Source organism: Arvicola amphibius, chromosome X (assembly GCF_903992535.2).
Source record: "Arvicola amphibius chromosome X, mArvAmp1.2, whole genome shotgun sequence".
Lineage (NCBI taxonomy): Eukaryota > Metazoa > Chordata > Mammalia > Rodentia > Cricetidae > Arvicola > Arvicola amphibius.
In genome coordinates this window covers 114575801-114598324 of record NC_052065.1, presented here as the reverse complement: position 1 = coordinate 114598324, position 22524 = coordinate 114575801, and the positions used below count along the sequence as shown (strand labels likewise).

The 22524-nt window shown below is 40.2% G+C and overlaps 1 protein-coding gene across 1 annotated transcript; it reads right to left on the bottom strand.

The window, feature by feature from the left end:
• Positions 1-7904: 7904 nt before the first annotated feature.
• On the bottom strand, positions 7905-18460 carry LOC119804451 (E3 ubiquitin-protein ligase RLIM-like). Its single transcript, XM_042054358.1, has 4 exons — positions 18380-18460; positions 17293-17590; positions 14928-14994; positions 7905-9384 (listed from the first exon to the last, which is right to left on the bottom strand). The coding sequence occupies exons 1-4, from the start codon at positions 18458-18460 to the stop codon at positions 7905-7907; spliced, it is 1926 nt and encodes a 641-aa protein (XP_041910292.1).
• Between the last annotated feature and the right edge of the window lie 4064 nt (positions 18461-22524).

Genomic DNA, 22524 nt, shown 5'->3' with positions numbered 1-22524 from the left:
CTTGGTTTGTGATTTTCCTTCTAATATTTTCTGTAAGTCTGAGTTTGTGGCAACGTATTGTTTAAATCTTTTTTGTCCTGGAATATTTTGTTTTCTCCATCGATGGTGAATGCAAGCTTTGCTGGATATAGTAGTCTGGGCTTGCATCCATGGTCTTTTAGTGTCTGCAGTACATATATCCAACACCTTCTGGCTTTCATGGTTTCCATTGAGAAGTCAGGTGTAATTCTGATAAGTTTCTCTTTATATGTTACCTGACCTTTTCCCCTTGCAGCTCTTAATATTTGTTTTTTATACTGTATATTTTGGTTTTGATTATTGTATGGTGAGGAGATGCTTTTTTTGATCCAGTCTATTTGGTATTCTGTATGCTTCTTGTACCTTCATAGGAATATCCTTCTTTAGTTTGGGAAAGTTTTCTTCTATAATTTTGTTGAATATATTTTCTGGGCCTTTGAGTTGTAACTCTTCTCCTTCTTCTACTGCTATTATTCTTAGGTTTGGTCTTTTCACAGTGTCCCAAATTTCCTGGATGTTTTGTGCCAAGACTTTGTTGGATTTGTTTTGTTCTTTAATCAGTGAGTTTATTTCCTCTGTAGTATCTTCAGTGTTTGAGATTCTTTCTTCTATCTCTTGTATTCTGTTGGTAATACTTGGTTCTGCAGCTCCTGTTCATTTACCCAGATTTTCTATATCCAACCTTCCCTCGGTTTGTGTTTTCTTCATTACTTTCATTTCATTTTTCAGGTCTTGAACTGTTTCCCTTACCTGTTTTATTACTTTTTATTATTTTTCCTGTTTTTCTTGAATATCTTTGAGAGCTTTATCCATTGACTCAAACTTTTTGTTTGTCATCTTTCTTTCTTTATGGCAGTTTTTCACCTCCTGTTTAAGGTCCTCTAATATTTTCATAATGTTCCATTTAAAGTCGATTTCTTCTATTTCTTCTGGAGTAGGGTGTTCATTTCTTCTTGTTTTGTGATCCCTAGTTTCTGGTGATGTCATGTTGCCCTTCAGGTTGTTGGAGGAATTCTTGCTTTGGCGCCTGCCCATCTCTTTTTTCAAATGGAGCCAGGAGAGTCTTGGTGTCTTGGTCCAGTCTGCTGTGACTGATTCTCTGGGTGGATCTCCTCAGTGCAAGGGCAGAAACTATTTTTATCCATCTGGTTAAAACTCCTCAGCACTGAAACAGTGATACCTAGTATTTCAAGGCCTCCTCAGACACATGGGCAGACGTGGGGGCAGGGCAGGTTCAAGTGGAAAGCAGTAGCCCTTCAGCAAGAGCTGGGGTATGTGGGTTGTGATCTCTTCCAGGATAGTCTGCCCCGGGATAGCACACACTCACCCATCTGGATGAAACTCCTCAGCACTGAAACAGGGATACCTGGTATTCCAAGGCCACCTCAGACACAAGGCCAGACATGGGGTCAGGGCAAGGTCAAGTGGAACACAGAAACCCTGCTGCAGGAGCTGGGGTGGGAGGCTGTGCTCTCTTCCTGGACAATCTACCCCGGGTTAGCACACACTCACTGATCTGGATGAAACTGCTCAGCACTGAAACAGGGATACCTGGTATTCCAAAGCCACCTCAGACACAAGGCCAGATGTGGGGGAAGGGCAGTTCAAGTGGAAAATAGTAGCCCTACAGCAGGAGCTGGGGTAGGGGTGTTGTTCTCTCTTCTGGGATAGTCTGCCCTGGGATAGCACACACTCACCTGTCTGGATGAAACTTCTCAGCATTGAAACAGGGATACCTGGTATTCCAAGGCCACCTCAGACACAAGGGCGGACATGGGGGCAGGACAGTTTCAAATGCAACACAGAAACCCTGTAGCAGGAGCTGGGGTGGGGTGCTGTGCTCTCTTCCAGGACAGTCTGCCCTGGGATAGCACAAACTCACCAGTCTGGATGAAACTCCTCAGCACTGAAACAGGGATACCTGGTATTCCAAGGACACATTAGACACAAGGCCAGACATGGAGGCAGGGCAGGATTAACTCAACACCCCTTTATGGGAAAGGTCTTGGAGAGAATAGGGACACAAGATTCATACCTAAATATAATAAAACCAATAAAAAGCAAGCCGGCATCTAACATTAAATTAAATTAAATGGAGAGTAACTCAAAGCTATTCTATTAAAATCAGGAAAAAGACAAGGTTTTCCACTATCTCCATACCTCTTCAATATAGTGCTTAAAGTTCTAGAAATAGCAATAAGACAATATAGGGAGATCAAGGGGATTTGAATTGGAAAGGAAGGAGTCAAACTTTCATTATTTGCAGATGATATGATAGTGTACTTAAGCGACCCCAAAAACTCTGCCAAAGAATTCCTACAGCTGATAAACACCTTTAGTAATGTGGCAGGATACAAGTTCAACTCCAAAAATTTAGTAGCCCTCCTATACACAAAGAACAAATAAGCAGAGATGGAATTCAGAGAAACATTACCTTTCACGATAGCCAAAAATAACATAAAGTATTTTGGGGTAACTCTCACCAAGGAAGTAAAAGATCTATTTGACAAGAACTTTAAGTCTTTGAAGAAAGAAATGGAAGAGTATACCAGAAAATTGAAGAATCTTTCATGCTCTTGGATTGGTAGGATCAACATAGTAAAAATGGCAATTCTACCAAAAGCAATCTATAGATACAATGCAATCTCCATCAAAATCCTAACTAAATTCTTCACAGACCTTGAGAGAACAATAATCAACTTTATATGGCAAAACAAAAAACCCAGGATAGCCAAAACCAGTTCTATACAATAAAAGTACTTCTGGAGACATTACCATTCGTGACTTCAAACTCTATTACAGAGCTACAGTAATGAAAACAGCTTGGTACTGGCATAAAAACAGAGACATTGACCAATGGAATCGAATAGATGAGGAGAGAGAAGGGAGAAGGGGAGGATTGGGGAGAGCTTGGGGGAATGGGATAATTGAGATGGAGGAAGGGTGGATATGGGAGCAGGGAAGAAGTTATCCTAACCAAGGGAGCCATTTTAGGGATGGCTAGAGTCTTAGCTCTAGAGGGGTTCCCAGGTGTAAAGGGGATTTCCCCAACTAGCTCCGTGGGCAGCAAAAGAGAGTGTGCCTGTACTGGCCTTATCCTATAGCAACACTGATGAATATCTTGAATATCATCATAGAACCTTCATCCGGCGAAGGATGGAGATAGAGACATAGACCCACACTGGAGCATTGGACTGATCTCCCAAGGTCCACATGAGGAGCAGAAGGAGGGAGAACATGAACAAGGAAATCAGGACCGCGAGGGGTGCGTCCACCCACTGAGACAAATGGACTGATCTAATGGAGCTTACCTAGGCCAGCTGGACAGTGTCTGAACCAGAATGTGATCAGATAGGACTCTCTGAATGTGGCTGACAATGAGGGCTGACTGAGAAGCCAAGGACAATAGCACTGGTATTGTTTCTACTGCATGCACTGGCTTTTTGGGAGCCTAGTCTGTTTGGATGCATATCTTCCTAGACCTGGATGGAGGGGGAAGGGCCTTGGACTTCCCACTAGGCAGGGCACACTGACTTCTCTTAGGACTGGAGAGGAAGGGAGAGGGGAAGTGAGGGGAGTGGGAGACAAATTGGAGGAGGTGGAAATTTTTAATAAATAAATAAATAATTTTTAAAAAAGAATTCTCAGGTGACCATTCCTGAGGACGCCTTCCTGGAAAGAGAAATGTCAGGATCGGAAGGAGGCAGCAGCTGTAATGGCTTCCCCCCCTACTTGTTCCTTGGAATAAGCAGAGAGAACATTTAGAGAAACATAGTACAGTGTCTTAAAGTGGAAAATGGAAAAAGGATTGAAGTATTACAACAAAGTTCCCATGTCTTATTAATTTTTCTGAGTATCTAGAAAGCTTGGTCTGAAAAGAGGAACAATGTTTTTCCATGATGTATCCACGAGCCAGAAACAGCTTGGCCTCCTGGAATTCTTAATATAACCCTGGTTTTTCTCAACACTGCTATACAGGCATTGCCAGAAACAGCTTATTTAGCTTCAGTTACTGAAACAAATGATATTAACTTTGAAAATGGATCTAAGTATTAAGGTAAATTTTCTGTTTTTCTTTGAGGTCACAGCTGTTTTTATTTGCTTAAACTGAGACTTAGAAATACTCTTTCCTCAGACCTTGCCAAGTGAAGCATGATATAGAAATGTACATTTAAAAACAGTTTTCTGAAAACCATTTACTAGGTAAGACAATTACAACACTGTTATTGATCATAAACATAGTGAACTGTACTGAAGGGGAAAAGCAGACACCCTCACATGTGCGCTCTCTGCCTGTTACAAAGGTTCTGAGAGAATACTTTGGAGAGCAAGAATCAGAACCATCTCAAGACCCTAAGTGCTTCTGCAAGTGTGGCTTCCATGTCCTGCATACTTTTGGTAAGAGTGTAGCAGTGAAGCCAGTCAGGAAAAACATTTTTAAAAAAGTCAACTAAGGTAGATTACAAATGATTTCAATTCACAAAAGAATTACAAACATCTCCTCCATCTGTTTAAAAAAAAGGGTAAACTTCAAGGGGCCACTGCATTCTAACAAACAGTTAGAAATGGCCTTTAACAGTCATTTGCAACACTGACCTCTTTATCACGAGGATTTGGAGAACTGACTTAAAGTCATAGAAGCAGGTGGTTAAATACAAAATGTGTAAATGTTAACCCTTCATAAATATAAGACATTGACAAAAGCAGAGAATACTGGGCACAGAAATAAAGTTTTTCTAGGAGAAAAAAAATATTGCTTAAGGTAACAGAGCTAAGCATTTTCCTACCTTGGAATGATCCTGATAATCATGTCCGTAAAGACTGAGTATCTCCTGGCACATTTTCTTATCAATTGTACGATCACCTGTCCCAACACTAACATGTGAGCCTCCTCCCTCTCCCCAATGCCACCTCTATTAACATAGTGGTGCAACTAACATGTTCTTTTCATGAAAAAAAATTCCAATTTCCCAACACAGCTCTCTTCAGTGTTACTGCAAATAGCTTGACGATTTTTAAATTGTTGAACTTGGTTTTCAGAACTAATAAATCTCAACATTGTAAGCTGCATGGAATAAAAACAAAACACTGTAAACCTTCACACTAGTAAGCAGATTAAAAAAACATTTGAAATATTCAAGGAAAATCAGGATTTAGTAGTTCTCCCTATGCTTTGAACAATGTAATTTCCAACATTATTACTGCATGAAGTTCAAAGTAGGCCTTAAAGACAGAATCTTTCTCTAATAAAGAAAAAGTGCAAAGATACAAAATGAAATGTCAAGTCTTGTACAAGAATAGGTGTTTGGACACTGGTGAAGAAAAAAGATTTTAATTCTTCACTGTACACCTGACACCTATATGAACAACCTTATCTTTAACGTCTACAACAGAAGTAATATATAATAGTCATGGACTTGGTAAAATGAAAAAGCAACTCTCACTAAAATTACTGATATTCATCCTACAGAACCCAAGAGATAAGAGTACTATTCGAAAGGATCCACATGCACGTCAAAACATGTGCATTCTAATGAAGGCTAGAAATGGGAAGACTGATTTCCAGTGTTTCCGAAGAGCTTCAACATCTGCATTCATAACCAGCATCCTGCTTGAGTTACCTCTGGCTTCAGTACTTTGCAAATGAGTAATATGTTTGGGGAGTTCAGAGAGGTACCTGTTGTCAGTAACTTTGTGTTTAGAATGTGCTGCAGCAGATTTTGAGCTATAGAAAATGAACACCCCCAAAATGAAACATTTTTACCAAGAGGAAAATGGATGTGTTTTTAGCTAATCAGGACTATCCTGCAGATCTGAAAACCATAGAAAGGTGACAAGGAGGCTCACAAATATAAAGGAATCCTGACTTTTTACCTGGATAATTCTTTTAAAAAGATAAAAATGTATTACATAAGAGCCATAAATAGTGAAATCTGCTTATATTAAAAAATAGGCTTTGTTTGGACATTATTTCCTTGCAAGAGCAGTACATATTCTTTGTAAAAAAAAAAAAAACTACCAGATTTACAATTTCATTCCCTTGACACTTACATAGGAATGATAGCCAGAGGAAAACATGTAAGAATGAACTCTGAAATAATCTGTACTGCTAAGGTGGTATCAGTGAGGGTAAGCAGATTTGGCTCAAGAATCCTCGGCTAATCTGGGTAGTTAGCTCATTTGTTCAAAGGCCAGGGATGTGCCTGTTCAATCCAGCTTCTTCTCTTCTGGCCTGGCAGCTTGCTCCGGGGAACCAACAAGGCTAATCTTAACCCCAGTCAGTCTCAAAAGAAAAAACAGGCAAGCAACCTGGGGTTATCACATTCTAGTCTTACCACTAAAAAAGAACAATAAAGTGCATGTCCATAGATGTGTGCTGGCCATCTCTTCTTCAAATATAGGCAAGGCAACTAGAATTTGAATTTCAAATAACCCAACATGCTTCACTTTCAATAAAAGATAATTTCTTAGTTTATGAATATGTCTTTTAAATGTGGCATGTTAGATCTGCTAGGTACAGCAATGAAATATTGAAAAGTGTGCACTATTACCTTACATGATAAATCTCGAAAATAAGCAAATCTGAGACTTTTCCAAAAGCACGCTCATCTCTACCAACTGAAGTCCCTACTTTAAAATTGGTTTAGAAGTCTCTTTCCTTCACCTTCTGTTTTTGAGGAGCAGATTGTAAAAACATCAATTTAACTTGTGCTAGGTGGTAGCGGTTTGTTTTTTTAAACCAAAGACAGCTGTGCCAAATTTGTTGATCTTCTGCTTCATCTATTCAAGTTGAATACTGGGTCAAGCTGCTGTGGCTGTCACTGTAGGAAACCTGATCATGCCTATATCACTGTCATCATGAAAATGTTCCAGTCTCCAGAGCAGTGGTCTTACCCTCTATCACTTCCTGCCTAAATCCAAGTTAAAACCCATGGTTTCCATTGGGTTTTAGCACAGTTTGGTTCTACATGGTCATTTCTTTTCCATGTCACAGTAGCTGTTCACAAACACATTAAATATAGGTATGTTCTGCTCTCATAACCCACACACTCACAAAAGAAGCTTCACACTTTGTTTGGTGTGTTTGTTTTACTATGCCAGCTCACAAAAAGCAGTTCTCATTTCTAAGCACGGTACTTTACAATTTTGAGTGCGTTAATACAACAGTGCATTGGAAAAGTACTGAGCCTCTACAAAATAGCTTTACCTTTTGAAACAAATGAATGTGATTTTTCTCACTTACAGAAGCATAGGCTTTTTAATATTTCCACAAAATAAGTATCTCAATTAAACTCTATGTTCACTTTATTGTGTGCCACAGTGATGGGCTTAGGACAGTTAATACACTTAGAAGATCAGTTTAGTGTTATTTACACTGGTATGTCCATTGTCCCCTAATCTGGAAGGTGACAAACAATAAGCAGAATGTGACTGAATTTGCATCAATTACTGGGAATGGTATAGTTTAAATTAATCACTTACTAAACAAATAATGGAACTTAGTCTTGAGTGGGAATTTTCTTCATGCCCTTCTAATGGCTTGGGAAACCTAAAAAGAGCTCAACATGATAAAGGAGCCCCTGCTAAGGCAGATCTTGTGGTAACAAAGGGAAAATGACAAGTGTACATGGATAAATTATCGGTAACAGGTTAGCAATTATCTGGTATTGAAATCAAACACTGAAGTCCTAAAACGTTGCGTCTGAAATATTCTTTTTATCCTGAAAGAGAAACTAGAGAAAAGACATGATTTCTTCAGAAAGCAATGACTCAGTTCAGGTTGTAACTTTATATTTAAGCAGTGCTCAAAAACATGGAGATAAAGCAAGGGATTTCCGTTTGCCCGTCAATATTCCAGCTACACAGCTTTGAGAGTTCTGTTCTCATTACACCACCCTTCCTCTGTTCCCAGAAGATAAGACGGCCCGGCGACAAATGGGACAGGTGGTATTCTCCAATAACCAGCGGTCGATGCAGTGGACGTGGTACTCATGGGAGCAAGGTAGCTTACGAAGATTGTTGCCTTCTGTGTATTCTGTAATGCAAATACTACATGTCTTCAATGAATCATTTTCACTAAAACTTCTCATTGTCAAGTTGTTAATCTGTTCTTTGGTGAGTCCTCTAGGTTGGTGGTTGTCGTTAGAGCGGTAAAGTCGGGTTCCTACATTACCTCCTTGAAACATCTCTGAGCTACGTTGTGAACTTTCACCACTGGAACTGGAGCCAGAGATGGAGCTGGAGCCAGAAGCAGAGCTGTTACCACCAGAGCTCCTTCTTCCACTCCGTGAAAGCTCGCCAAAACCTGTGGTTCTCTGCCTTAACCTGGTTTGAATTGGAACAGGTGTAGCTTCCCTTGATCCAGTATTGAAGATTGTAAGAGTGGAAAACCCATCAGTACTCACATAGGTTCTCCCACCTGCACGTTCAGAAAGTGTAAAGGTGCGTATAAAACCTCCATGTTCACTTTCATAAGTGACCATGTTGTTTGGGGTCTGAGACCTTGACCGAGTTCTGCTAGCTATGCCATCTCTCTGCTGGTATTCTCCCAGCAGAATTCTTGTTCTGACTTGAAGGTCTCTGGTTGGAGGTCTTTGACCAGATCCTGCCGCTTCACCATTGGTACCGGTGTCTGAAGAACTTGTCCCTTGAGTGGCAGAATTTCTTGACCCAGAAGCTGCAAAAGGACCTCTACCTAGCATCTCAGGTCCAGTTATCTGCTGTCTCAAAGTCCCATGGCGAGGGGCTCTAGAACTTCCCTCGATCTCATTTACCAAAGGGTGCTCAAAAGTCTGAGGTGAGATGCTATGATGAGATCTTCGTGGAATTTCATTTGCTGGGCGCAGAGTCCGACTTCTTTCAGCTCTGACTCTGGTTCTTCTCTGGTGTTCGGGTTTCCAGCTTCTTGCCCTCCTCCGACCTCTTGTGGATGACACTTCTGTTAATGCTTCAGCAGAACTGCGTTCTGACCTAGGTGGTCTGGCAGATGATGTGTCAGATCCTGAATTTTCCATTTGCCTTTGGCTGCTGCTGTCCATGTTTTCTACACTAAGACATGTAGCAGATGGTTCATTTTCATTCTCTGGAGTTTGGCTTCCATTATTACGGTTAACATTTGTCTCTAAACTGAATTTGAAATCACCACTGTTTGGATTAGTCTGGCTCACTGCCCTCCAGGACTGATTTCCTCTCTGACCACTTCTTGTTGTATTGCCAGTCTGTCTGACAGAGTTAGGCCGATCTATCATGGAGTCACCACTGGACACGTCATCTGAAGAATCTCCATGTCTATTTTCTTCTGAGCTCTGCTGTGGCGGCTTCCCCGCTTTAATTTGCTGTAAAATTTGTATAGTAAAAATGGCAATTCTACCAAAAGCAGTATATAGATTCAATGCAATCCCCATCAAAATCCCACCTAAATTCTTCAAAGAACTTGAGAGAACAATAATCAACTTTATATGGAAAAACAAAAACCCCAGAATAGCCAAAACAATCCTATACAATAAAAGTACTTCCGGAGGCATTACCATCCCTGACTTCAAACTCTATTATAGAGCTACTGTAATGAAAACAGCTTCGTATTAGCATAAAAACAGAGATGTTGACCAATGGAAATGAATCAAAGCCGAATATTAACCCACAAACCTATGAACACCTGATTTTCAACAAAGCAGCTAAAATTATACAATGGAAGAAAAAAAAGCATCTTTAACAAATGGTGTTGGCATAACTGGATGTCAACCTGTAGAAGAATGAAAATAGATCCATATCTCTCACTGTGCACAAAACTCAAGTCCAAATGGTGTAAAGACCTCAGTATTAATCTGATCACACTGAACCTGAAAGAAGAGAAAGTGGGAAGTAATCTGCAACACATGAGCACAGGAGACTACTTCCTACGTAGAACCCCAGAATCACAGACAATTAAAGCAACAATGAATAAATGGGACCTCCTGAAACTGAGAGGCTTCTGTAATGCAAAGGAAACTGTATTTAAGACAAAAAGGCAACTTACTGAATGGGAGAAGATCTTCACCAACCCCACATCAGACAAAGGTTTGATCTCCAAAATATATAAAGAAACTAGACATAAAAACTCTAATTAACCCAATTAAAAAATGGGGTACTGAACTGAACAGAGAATTCTCAACAGAAGAATTTCAAACAGCCAAAAGACACTTAAGGTCATGCTCAACCTCCTTAGCAATCAGAGAAATGCAAATCAAAACAACTTTGAGATACCATATTACACCTGTCAGAATAGCTAAAATCAAAAACACCAATGATAGCCTAGGCTGGAGAGGGTGTGGAGTAAGGGGAACACTCATCCATTGTTGGTGGGAATGCAAACTTGTGCAACCACTTTGGAAAGCAGTGTGGCGGTTTCTCAGGAAACTGGGAGTCAACCTACCTCAGGATTAGCAATTCCATTCTTGGGAATATACCCAAGAGATGCCCAATCGTACTACAACAGCATTTTTCAACTATGTTTATAGCAGCACTATTTGTAATAGCCAGAACCTGGAAACAACCTAGATGTCCTTCAGTAGGAGAATGGATAAAGAAGGTGTGGCAATATATACTTTAGAGTTCTACTAATTGGTAAAATCAATGACATCTTGAATTTTGCATGCAAATGGATGGAAATAGAAAACATGATCCTGAGTGAGATAACCCAGACCCAAAAAGATGATTATGGTATATATTCGCTCATAAGTGGATTCTAGCCATAAACAAATGACATTGAGCCTATAATTGGTGATCCTAGAGAAGCTAAATAAGAAGGTGAACCCAATGAAAAACATATATTTATCCTCCTGGATACTGGAAGAAGACAAGATAGCTGGGCAAAAGTTGGGAGGGTGAGGGTGGAGGTGGGTTAGGGGGAAGGGGAGATGGGGAGATAGAAGGGAGAAGGGGAAAATGGGGGAGAGTTTGGGGGAATGGGATGGTTTAGATGGAGGAAGGGTGGATATGGGAACAAGGAACAAGATATCTTAACTAAGGGAACCATTTTAGAGTTGGCAAGAGACTTGGCTCTAGAGAGGATCCCAGGTGTCCAAGCGGATGTCCCCAGCTAGGTCCTTGGGCAGCAGAGGAGAGGGTGCCTGAATTGGCCTTCTCCCATAGCCACACTGATGAATGTCTTGCATATCACCATAGAACCTTCCTCTGGCGATGGATGGAGATAGACAGAAACCCACATTGGAGCACTAGACTGAGTTCCCAAGGCCCAGGTAAAAAGCAGAAGGAGGGAGAACATGAGCAAGGAAGTCAGGACCGCGAGGGGTGCATCCACCCACGGAGACGGTGGGAATGATCTAATGGGAGATCACCAAGGCCAGCTGGACTAGGACTGAACGAGCATGTGATCAAACTGGACTCTTTGAATGTGGCTGACAATGAGGGCTGACTGAGAAGCCAAGGACTATGGCACTGGGTTTTGATTCTACTGCATGGACTGGCTTTGTGGGAGCCTAGTCTGTTTGGATGCATACCTTCCTAGACCTGGATGGAGGGGTGAGGAACTTGGACTTCCCACAGGGCAGGGCACCCTGACTTCTCTTTAGACTGGAGAGGAAGGGGGAGAGGGGTTAGTGGGAGAGAAATGGGAGGAGGTAGAAATTTTTAATAAAAAAAATCTTGAGAATATCAGGGCAAAGGATCATGATTGTTCAGGTGGGCAGCATTTTTATTAGAATGAATTACTTGAAAAAAATTGAAAAGCAGTTAAGAGAGCTACTGCTTACAGCCAGGATATAAGAATGTAAGAATGACCACTGAACCCACTGTGTTACTGAACTGGTCTTTCAAATTTATAGGTGTCATAGCTGTGTTGGCCTGTTAGTTTATTCCTTCTAAGGAGGCTTATTCTTTCATAGCATTTTTAAATCGTATTTATCCTTGCTTTATTTGATTTTTTATAAATGTTAACAAATAAATACAACAACATGTAAATGAGTTCCAGATTCAACATCTCTCTTTAACCCTGCTCAGCTTTAACTAAGTAGGAAGTCCAGATTCACCTCTTTTTTTTTTTTTGGCTAGGTCATTTTAACAGCTTTATTAAGGTACAGTTGTCATCCAGTAAATTGCACTAAAGTTTCTACAGTAATTTTGACATGGGGTTATGTAATCAACATTAGACTTACCCAAAGATGATAAATCTTATAGCTAGGTGCTGGGTGTGTAGCTCAATAATAAAGCATTCACTGTACAAGGCTCTGGAGTTATCTGCTCCACAACACAAGAAACAGATTCACCTCTTCTTCTCTCCCATTTCCTTTTTTCTCTCATCCCCATTCTGTTTCTTGTGGTTTCTTTGACTCATTCTTTTTTTCATATTATCACTAATTTTAGTGGATGTTAACTTTTATGTAGAGAAGAATGAAACTGTCAAAGTGATGGAAAATCAAGAAGTAAATTCTTTTTTTACTACCAGGTTAACTTCCATAGTAGTATAGTCATATAAAACTTAAGAGTAAATGAGTAGACTAGTATTTACTGTGACTAGGACATTACTATGTTATCTTGGCTGATTCTGTTCTATAATTGTTTCTTCTCTTTTCACAATAATAGTTTGAGTTAGAAGAATAATTCTTTAGTATCAATAAAAATCTTTCAGGATGACATTTATAGGATTTTCAACAGACATTCTTGCAAATGTTTAAACATCAAATGCAAGTTGTTAAGTAAAACTGTAATACACACATATATGTAATTATATTCCTAGCTGCATCTAATATAATGTTAACATACTAAGAAATTCAAAATTCATACAAATTTTACACAAATTTGTAAAATTTTAAATTTTAAAAATTTCCATAATTCAAATTTTATACAAATTTGTTCTGTGATTTCATAAGTAAATTTCACTTAGGTTTTAATAAAATGGTTGTCATGTTTAGATACATCTTATAATTCTGTTATATTCTTTGCCTGGGATATGCTACAATTGTTGTCAGCATCATGTTCAATTCATTCAGATTTTTGCCTTTTCTGGTGTCTTGTGGCTGCCTGCATTCCTATGATGATTCCTTTCACCTTTTGAATGTTTGGGAAAAAAACAACCTACCTTTCTTTATGCATTTTTTCCTAGTTTAGTCCTCCTGTGACTTGAATGTCTGCTTAAATTACCCAGTTTTAAAGGGACCTCTGATGATGCAGATGCCACTCAAATGAACCCAGAACAATTTTTTTTAATTAAAGAATATTTGCATAGTTTATTTTATTTTGTCTTTTATCAAATGGAATGGAGAAAGGAAAAAGGAAGGGGCAGAGAGCATTTAAGTATCTATTAATTATAATTGTATAACCAGATAGGATGCTTTCACAGCCACTGGGGAGACATCTTAGAAGACTTAGAAAACCAAAGCAAACCACAGCTATTCCCATCTACTGTAATATAAGAGTCTAAGAACCCAGGACAATTTATACTCAAAAAAAATGCAATATGAATATGCTGACAAATGCAGTTTTCTGTGTTCGAAAACTGAATGTGTAAGATTTTGGTATTAAAGGGGTTTAAATTGCTTCTTTTATGTTTTTGGTATTGTAATTACACTCCCTTTCCTTTTTTCCCTTCCAAATCCTCCCATATATTACTCTCTCTTTCATATATATATATATATATATATATGTATGTATATATATAGATGTATGTATATATAGAAAGATAGATAGAGATACACATAGACAGATATATAATTTCTAAAACAAACATGTTCACATAATTTTACTTATATGACCAATACAATGATACCTAAGGCCCAAGAATTAGAGGGGAAGAGAGGGTAGAAAGATTGTAAGAGTCTAAGGGTCAAGGGGATTGCTCTAAAATTCTAGGGATATTAGAAACACTTCTACGTTGTCACCAACATGATAATCTAAAGATGAGCTGAACAAAGCAATCAATAGCCAGGGAAACTCTAGGAGTCCTAAATGATACACAAATAAAAACTTCAGGAAACAAGCAACTAAGGAATACTGACAGTGGGAGAAATAGTCTTCCTTAGACTTTTTTTTGGTATAGTCATTGTGCTTATCTCACAAGTCATGTTTTCCATCTTCAAATATTGCCATAATTTCTTATATTTAACTCTAAGCAAGAAGATGACTTTCTACTAATTTCAATGAAGTGCATGAATTGAACCATAAGTAAAAAGCAGATGTGAAGAATTTAAGTGCAGTACTAAAGTAACATGTGCCCAGCCTTTTCAGTTTAAGAAATAGAATGCTTTGACTCTTCTGTGATGGCACAGGCTAGAAGAGGAAGGAAAATTGCCAAGACTTACAGTTCACCTGCAATCACAGTAACATTTAATCTCCAAAACATAAACAGAAAGCAAAATAAAAATAAATATTATACTGTAAGCATAATTAAAGCCTATTATATAGCTATGCCAAATCACATATCTCTAAGCTATATATAGTTAGAAACAATTATGTGGTAAATTAAGTAGTACATATATTATTTTTATTTTACTTTTAGTGCATGCATAAACAAATATTAAAGTCTTTTAAGTTGTTCATTTCTATTTATTTATCCATGGTAATTTACCTTAAATCGCAAAATTTTCTGGATTTATTCATAATGATATTCATAGACATGTTCAACTTACTTCATGGTGTATGTTTTATATGTGAATGTATTACAACTTGTTTAACTGTTCTTACATTTATTCATTTTTTACATTTTCTTATTCCCTTACTAACATGAACAAAATGTGTATGTGCTTTCTCTGATGTTAAAAATAAAGATTCCTTAGAGACAAAAAAGTACAAAATTCTTAAATAAGATATGAAAATTCATTTTATTTGGAAATAAATATGTGGTGTTTAACAAAGAAGAGTTGAATTTTCTGAAACTATCTTCTAATGACAAACAAACAGTACTTTACATTTATCACCTCGCCTGCTGTTCACCTTGATCTGATGAAGCACTGTCATCACGGATATCAACTGTGAGGTTTTCTACTACATTGAAGAGAAAGAAAATAAAAAATAAGTTGTCTATGGAATTTCTAGGCATCTAGACAGGAAAAGTACTTTTAAATCCAGAATGTGTGTACAAGTGAGATTAAAATAGGTACGTGCCTGGGGATATTTTAGTTATGCATTTGTACAAGCCTTCCAGGGTTAAAGTAATTTTAAGTCTTGTCCTTGCCAGGAGACAAGGTGGAAGTGAGGATGGCTTAGGCTAGGAGTCCTGGAGTTAGAAGATAAGGGGGAACCTAAAGTCAACAAACCATGTTTGGGATACATAGAAATACCCACTTTCAGATTTGGAAACAGCCTGCAATCTGAAGCAATGATCCTGGGCCTGACCTGCCCTTATGCACCACCTGCCAAGAGATCAGTCAAACTGTCCCCTGGGGTAGGGGCAGCAGTTCACAAAACCTTCTGATTGTTCCTAGCCTTTGGGGAACACCGTGCTTCAAGTCATCAAGTCATCATCAGATTGAGAATCGGGAGAATCCCTCGGGTGCTTTGGAGTTTTGCTTGTAGCCTTCTCCTTGGTGGCATGTCTATTGTGCCCCGGTTTTTGTCCCAACTCCTAAACCTTGCAATTGCAACTACATACAAAAGTCCCAGTAATTAAATGAGATTCACAGAAACAAGTACCAGGGTCCATGGGAGGAGAAACAGGGCATCTTCTCTCTGCGATGGAGCAGGGAGGTTCATGGAGGATTACAATGGTGTGGTGCCCTATCCTGTCCCTTCTCCACTGATGAATGTGAAGCTGACTCTGTCCTGCACACCTCCACTTATACCCCTTCTGCTTGGTTCCTGCATTTGGAAGGGGGTGGGGGCAGGCAAAATTGTGGCCTATGTTCCCGGGTCTGAGTAACCTTGCACTGGTGTACGGTCAGGAGGGACTAAGCAATTCAGTACTGATTCAGCCACCAGAAATGAACCTGTGCCACAGACTCAGGAGACAACCCTGCTGGCTTGGTATTTCAAGGACACAGGAGGAAATCAGGAGCCCAGTGTTAATATGGAATTATACAAGGCAGAGCTATAGCTGTGAACGGTCTGCACTCTCCTCTTAAGTCACACAGGGTTTCCCTAAGCCCCTCTCTAAACCTGAGGGAAGCCACTGCCCTTAAGAGCCTCCTCTCATCTGCAGCCTAGGCTAGGTATCTCCTCACAAGCCCTCCAAGGCCTTGCCTCACTAACCCATACCCTCCTCTGCCAATGGTCACAGAGCCCCTCAGAGCCAATGTCCTCACTCACTGAAACTTACAGAGTCTCAGCCCACCAAGGTCACCCACTCACCTAGAGACTACTTCCTACCACACTCCCTTTCCTACTGCTTTCTCCTCAGTCAGACTGGTTCACCAGTCAGCCAGGAAAGGGGAAGGCATGACAGGTGGGGGCGTGGCCTGCTCACTTCAGCTCTGGCATGCACATTGTGCAAGCCAATCTCTGAGACTCCATCACAGGAAACAGAATCTCGGCGAGGTTGTCAGGAAACATTATGAAGGAAGTGACAGGCACTCTGAAAGGGCCTGGGTATCAGATTGCATCTCCTGAAATGACAGGAAAGCTCTACCTGTGATACCTCAACAATGGCTACCTAAACAAGACCTGAGCAATGATATAAATAAACATGCTAACTTGAAAGGGGAAATCTCACATGGTCCCTCCCCCAGATGAAGAACTTTCAGGGACTGGCAGCAACCACAAAGCCAAGTGTCTCAAAGCAGTGTGGTGGAGAAGCCTTTGAGGTCCATCACAGAACTTCTCCACCCCTCTAGGTCCACAGGCCCTTGGATCGCTTGCAGCAGGCCCAGAGACCCATCTCTAGCCAGCCCTGGCCTAGTTGTTTGTTTGGTGGCCATCTTGGAGTGTGGTGCACTGGGTTTCCTTTATTTTCGCTTTGGAAAAGGCAGAGGGAGTGCACCCATGCCCTGTGACAGTTGGCATTCTCGGTGCACTGCTGCCATCAAGCAGAATTGTTTTGCCGATCCCGCCAGCAGCTCCCCAGTGCTTCTGCTGACATGGTTGAGGGCTGACTAAAGAATGGCTCCCATAGTGCCCCCACTGTGCCTAAGCCAGTCTCCTGCAGTCTCTGTGACCCATGAGTGGTGTGGGAGCAACCGGACCCAGGGGAACTGCGTTCCCACCACAGCCCTTGGTTTGCTGGGCAAGGGAAGCACATCCTCTCGGGTCCTGAAGTCACCATATCTGGCATGGTTAGAGAATCTCTCTACAGGGGATTCTGCATCCTGTGCTGCCTCTGGGTTCCTTTGGTGACCGTTTGGTGCCCACCAGCCCACATCATGTGCACAAGCCCGTACAGGGAACCTCTAGCTTTTGGCTCAGTCTCCCCAGCAGCACACAGAGCTCCTTTCATGAAACAGCACACACTGCCCAGCATCTCTGGCCAGGTGCTCAGGGTCTCAGGGCCAGGTAACCATTGTGGCAAAATGTCTGTCATCCACATAACTCCCTCCCTGTCATCCTCTTTCCTGTCTTTCTGCAGGGCCCTCCTTTCTTTGCTTTGCTTTTTCCTGAGAAATGGCTTTCTCCTTGAGCCATGCTGGGCTTGCAGTTCAGGGACCTGTGCCTGCCAGAAGAGGTTTCTGCCCCACAGCTACATCCCCAGCACCCTACAAGGGGTCTGACAGAAGGTACCTGCTGCTAACATCATCATGTACCACCTTCTTGTGCATTCCCAGTGGGCACTAAGCTCAATTCGGTGTGGTGGCTTTGGGGGAATCCTAGCAGAAGTAGCCAGATCAGGATGTGGAATGTAGGGTGCCCAAATTGACCAGGCAGGCCTCTGGATACTATCCAGCCCAGGATTCACTGCCCTTGCTGCCGCTGACAAATTCCCTCTCTTTGATAAGGGTCACCCATGCAGGTGGCATATACTTGCCTTCTGCTGTCTAGGCCACCCTACATAATACCCGGGGAGAAGTCACAGCGTCAAGGGTCAAAAAGCCCCTTTTCCTGCTCTGCACTGTCCAGGCATTATCTCAGCTACAGGAGTACTCAGAAAAGGCTCTGAAATTAACAGAGGGTACGACCTGGCCTCCTTTAACTTTAAACTCGTGTGTGTGTTCGCGCACGTGCGTGCGTGCGTGCGTGCGTGCGTGCGTGCCTGTGTGTGTGTTTGGTTTGGTTTATACTTTATCCCTGGCCAGGAGACAAGTCCTGGAACAGGCCATAAGAAGTTCCTCAGAGGTCATAGTGTGTAACAGTTCTGTTGGTCAGCTCAGGGTTAAAGGCGTATGGTATGATGGCACATAGGTGAAGACTTTTAAGGCTCCATCCTTCAGTTCCAACTGATGTGGGCATAAGCACGGTGTGGTCCAGTACATGGTGCGTGTTTGTGGGGTGGCCGGTATCTTACCTGAAGGTTGATGGATGAGAGAATTTTGTAGGAACCATATGGAAGTGGCAGTACCCTCGTTCTGACTGGCCTGCTTGGCATTTCTAGGAACTCAGAGCCCACCGCCCAACACAGACACCCCCCAATATATCCTGACAGACACCCCCCAATATATCCTGAGAGATACACACAGAGGATAACTTAATCTACATAATCCCTCAGAGGCATGCACATAGGCTCCTTTTCTTTATTATATGTCCTATTGGCAATCCACAGAAAACATCACATCATATAAACTAAAATTATCAAAGAAATATCAGATCTGGACTAGACGATACATACCTAGATAACACATACCTAGAGAATACTTTAGTAAATTGGAATGGCATACATGTTCTTCTTGGCACCCTATGGAATCTCTTCTAAAATATACCACATGTATTGGTTTTCTCTGCAAATTAAATCTTAACAAATGCAAAACAATAAAAACAGTTTGAGGAAATAAAAATAAAAGCACAGAAACTATACAAATATGCAGACAATGAACATACGCATACTTTATGAGGCTTAAAATTTAGCATACAAAGTGAGATTCATTGTGGCATTTTCCTTCACTCCCCTTTCTTATTTATTTTTATGTGTATGGGTATTTTGCCTGCCCATATGTCTGTGCACCACATACATGCCTGGTGCCTGAAGAAGTCAGAAGAGGGTATCATACCCCACTAGAACTGGAGTTACAGATAATTGTGAGCCAACATGTAGATCTGGAAATCAAACCCAGGTCCTCTGGAAGAGCAGCCAGTTCCCTTAACTGCTAAGCTGTCTCTCTACTCTTCCCTTTTCCATGTTGTTCTTCCTCCTGTAGTGACATCCCAGATCCCATGACTCCCTCCTACTGGTTCATTGCTTCCCTCAATAGTCATCCTGTGGTGGTGACATGTCTCCTATAGTCTCAGGTATTTGAATACTTGGTCCTTAGTTTTTGGCTGTTTGAGGGTGTTTTAGGAGGTATGACCTTCCTAAAGAAATTATGTCACTAGGGGTATGTTGTTTTGAAAGCCGAAAGACTCACACCATTTCAAGTTCACTCTCTCAGTCTCTTACTTGTAGTTTGAGATGTGAGCTCTCAGCTCCTATTCCAGGTACCATGCTTGCTGATTGCTTATATACTTCCCCACCTTGATGAAATCATTTCCCCCTGGAACCATAGGTAGACAAATAACTTCTCCATTCCACAAGTGCCTTGGTTAAGGTGCTTTATCTCATTAATAAAACTGTAACTAGTAAGCACCCCTTTCTGTCATATGTATTCTATTACACTTCTTAATTTTACCCCTGTAGATCTCTTCTCTCCTCTCATGCTTCATTTTCTAGTTTTATGTCCTATACCATATAACCACACATATGTATACTAATATATAAAAATTAAGTCTCAATTCCACATATGAGAAAAAACTCTGATAATTCTCTCTTTACTTCAATTCTATCCATTTCCCTCCAAATGCCATGATTTCAACAATCTTTTCAGTGGAATAAAATTCCATTGGGTATATATATTACATTTTATCTATTCATCTCATAATGGAAAGGAATGGTTCCATTTAACTATTGTGAATATTATGGCAATAAACATGAATTGCAAGTATGTCAGAAGTAAGACTTAGGGGTCTTTTGAGTATTTGTCTAGAAGTATTTTATTTAGGTCTTATAATAATTCTATTCTTATTTTTGAAAACCTATGTGCTGATTTATACAGTTGGAACCAGTTTACATTCCATTGGGTATACAAACAGGAAAGGAAGAAGTCAAATTTTCCCTATTTATAGCTAATATAATCTATCCCTTAAAGTCTTCAGTAGAAAACTCACATATAGACTCTTTCAGCAAACTAGCAGGATACAAAATCAACATAAACATCAGAAGCTTTTCTATATGTCAACTAAGAACATTCTGAGAAAGAAATAAAGGAAATAAAATCAATTTTAATAGCATTAAAAATAATAGTTGCTAGGAGATAGCTTAGTGGATAAAGCAGTTGCCACACATATGAACAAGAGTTCAAATTTGCAGTACCCAAATAAATGGTAAGTGTGGTTGCTCATCTGTACTTTAGAGAGTTAGAGACCAGAGATCACAAGGGACATGCTAACTAGCTAGACAAGCCAAATTATTATTTGTTTCAGTAAAAAAAAATAATGTGTAGAGTCTTCAAAGACAACCAAAATCAACATGGGGTCTCTACATGCACATACACACATACAAACATATACCCATTCACATGTGCACCTATGTATATAAAAATACACTACACATTCATTCCAATAACACATAAATGCAGGTATGCTCATGTGCATGTACACACATGCATGCATACATGGACACACATGCACACATGGACATACCCACACACACACACACATACATGGACACACACACACACACAAGGTGGGGTTAGAGGAACATAAGTAGGCAGGGTAAATGAAGGCAAGTTACCTCAGATGGTGTCTTCTTGTTCCCAAAAAGATCCTGCCAGGAGAAATAGCATGAAGGCACACAGGTGTGCTCTAATTGAGAAAAAGTGGCTTCTGCGAGAAAGATGCCATGTGTAAAGCTCAGGTAGAGGGGTTTTTTAATTGGAGGAAAGTGAATGGGAAAAATGGGAGGGGAGAGGAGGAGCCTGGCTTCTGGGGACAGGAATAGAGAGGAAATGAGAGAAGAAAGAGGGTGGGAGAGAAAGAGAGGAGGGACAGATGGATAGATGAAGACAAAGAGAGAAAGAGAGAGTTAGGAGGTTGGCATGGTCCTTTTAAAAGGGAATGTAGTGAATGTGTACAGAAGGAGCTCTGAGTGACTACAGTTGAGGACATTCACCCCAAGCTCAGGCCAGTACACATGCCTGAATACTAACAGGTGGATAGTTAGACAGGACCAATACTGGAAAGGAAAGGACACAGGGGGCCTAGAAAACATCCTTGCTAACAATAAAAGCATATGTATGAAACTGCTGTAGTGAAACTCATTTCCTTGTATGCTGACAAAATGAATAAGATATAAACACTTTAAAAAAGAATGTTAATTACTGAGTTAAATGCTACAAAAGTGCACTATTCAGTTATTTTCATTATTAAAACTACTATACATTAATGTTCTTGTAGTTGAACAACCCTATCAAAGTGAAACCTTACAATCTATTAAATATTACAATTCTTTGAGCAGTCATTCATGTATATATAAACTACCTTTGATAGATTATCTGAACTAAATACAGTCACTGTAACTTGAATTGAGAAAACTGTTCTGTCCTGATATTAGAATTGCCAAGAAAATTCTCATTGATATTCATAATTCTCTATCCATTGTAGCCTACACCAAGTTTTTCATGCCTAGAAGCATTATGCTTGTGTGCGAATTCAATGTCTCCAAGGACCTCAAGGGAACAACAGAAAATTCAGATAAATGGTTGAAAGGTATACGAGAGTTATGATATGTGAATAAACATGGTGAACGATAAAATTCCTGGAGAAAGATATCTTTCAAAATGAAATTAGTGAGGTAAATTATGGATAAAGAAAGGGAGTGATGAAGTTTTCAAAAATTCCAAGGAGAAAGTGTGTGCCAAATCACTAAGACAATGGCACAGGAAGATAATTAGATAGAAAAATTCCCCAATGCTTCTGAAGCCATATTGTCTCTGTAGCCAAAGGGAGACAGAAATCCTTCACAAAAATCAGATATAGCACTGAAATAAATAAACACATGCCTTTCATCCAGCAAGAACAAAACATGCTCAAAGTAAAATTGGAAAAACGTGCAACAAGCAAAGCAAGTTTCTCTATCAGTAAGATAACGTCTTAATCCATATCCTCAAATTTACACTTTCTCAGTATATCAACTGCTCAATAAACATGACCTTTCAAAGAATCAACTTCTCTAAGGGCAAAATAATTCTGTGTAACTATACTTCAGCTTCATCATTAGAATGGAAGTGAATGGCCCATGCAGAGCCACTAATATGAGCCATTAGCCATATTGTGCCTTCAGGGAAATTATATGACCTTCCAAAACAATCAAATATGTAAATGTTATAGCACCCAAATGTAAACCAAGACAAAGCAATTGCTTAAGGCCATAAGGGCTACATTAGGGAGCCCAACTGTGTCTGT

What these genes read in the sequence shown, in the direction of transcription:
- LOC119804451 (XM_042054358.1), bottom strand. Translation starts at nt 18,460, where the DNA reads ATGCCAAGCAGGCCAGTCAGAACGAGGGTACTGCCACTTCCATATGGT. An exon ending in TCTCATCCATCAACCTTCAG is followed by an intron (nt 17,591 to 18,379) that starts GTAAGATACCGG and finishes CTCTTCTGGCAG; the next exon opens with GCACAGGTCCCTGAACTGCA. An exon ending in TGTGCACATGATGTGGGCTG is followed by an intron (nt 14,995 to 17,292) that starts GTGGGCACCAAA and finishes TCTTCAATGTAG; the next exon opens with TAGAAAACCTCACAGTTGAT.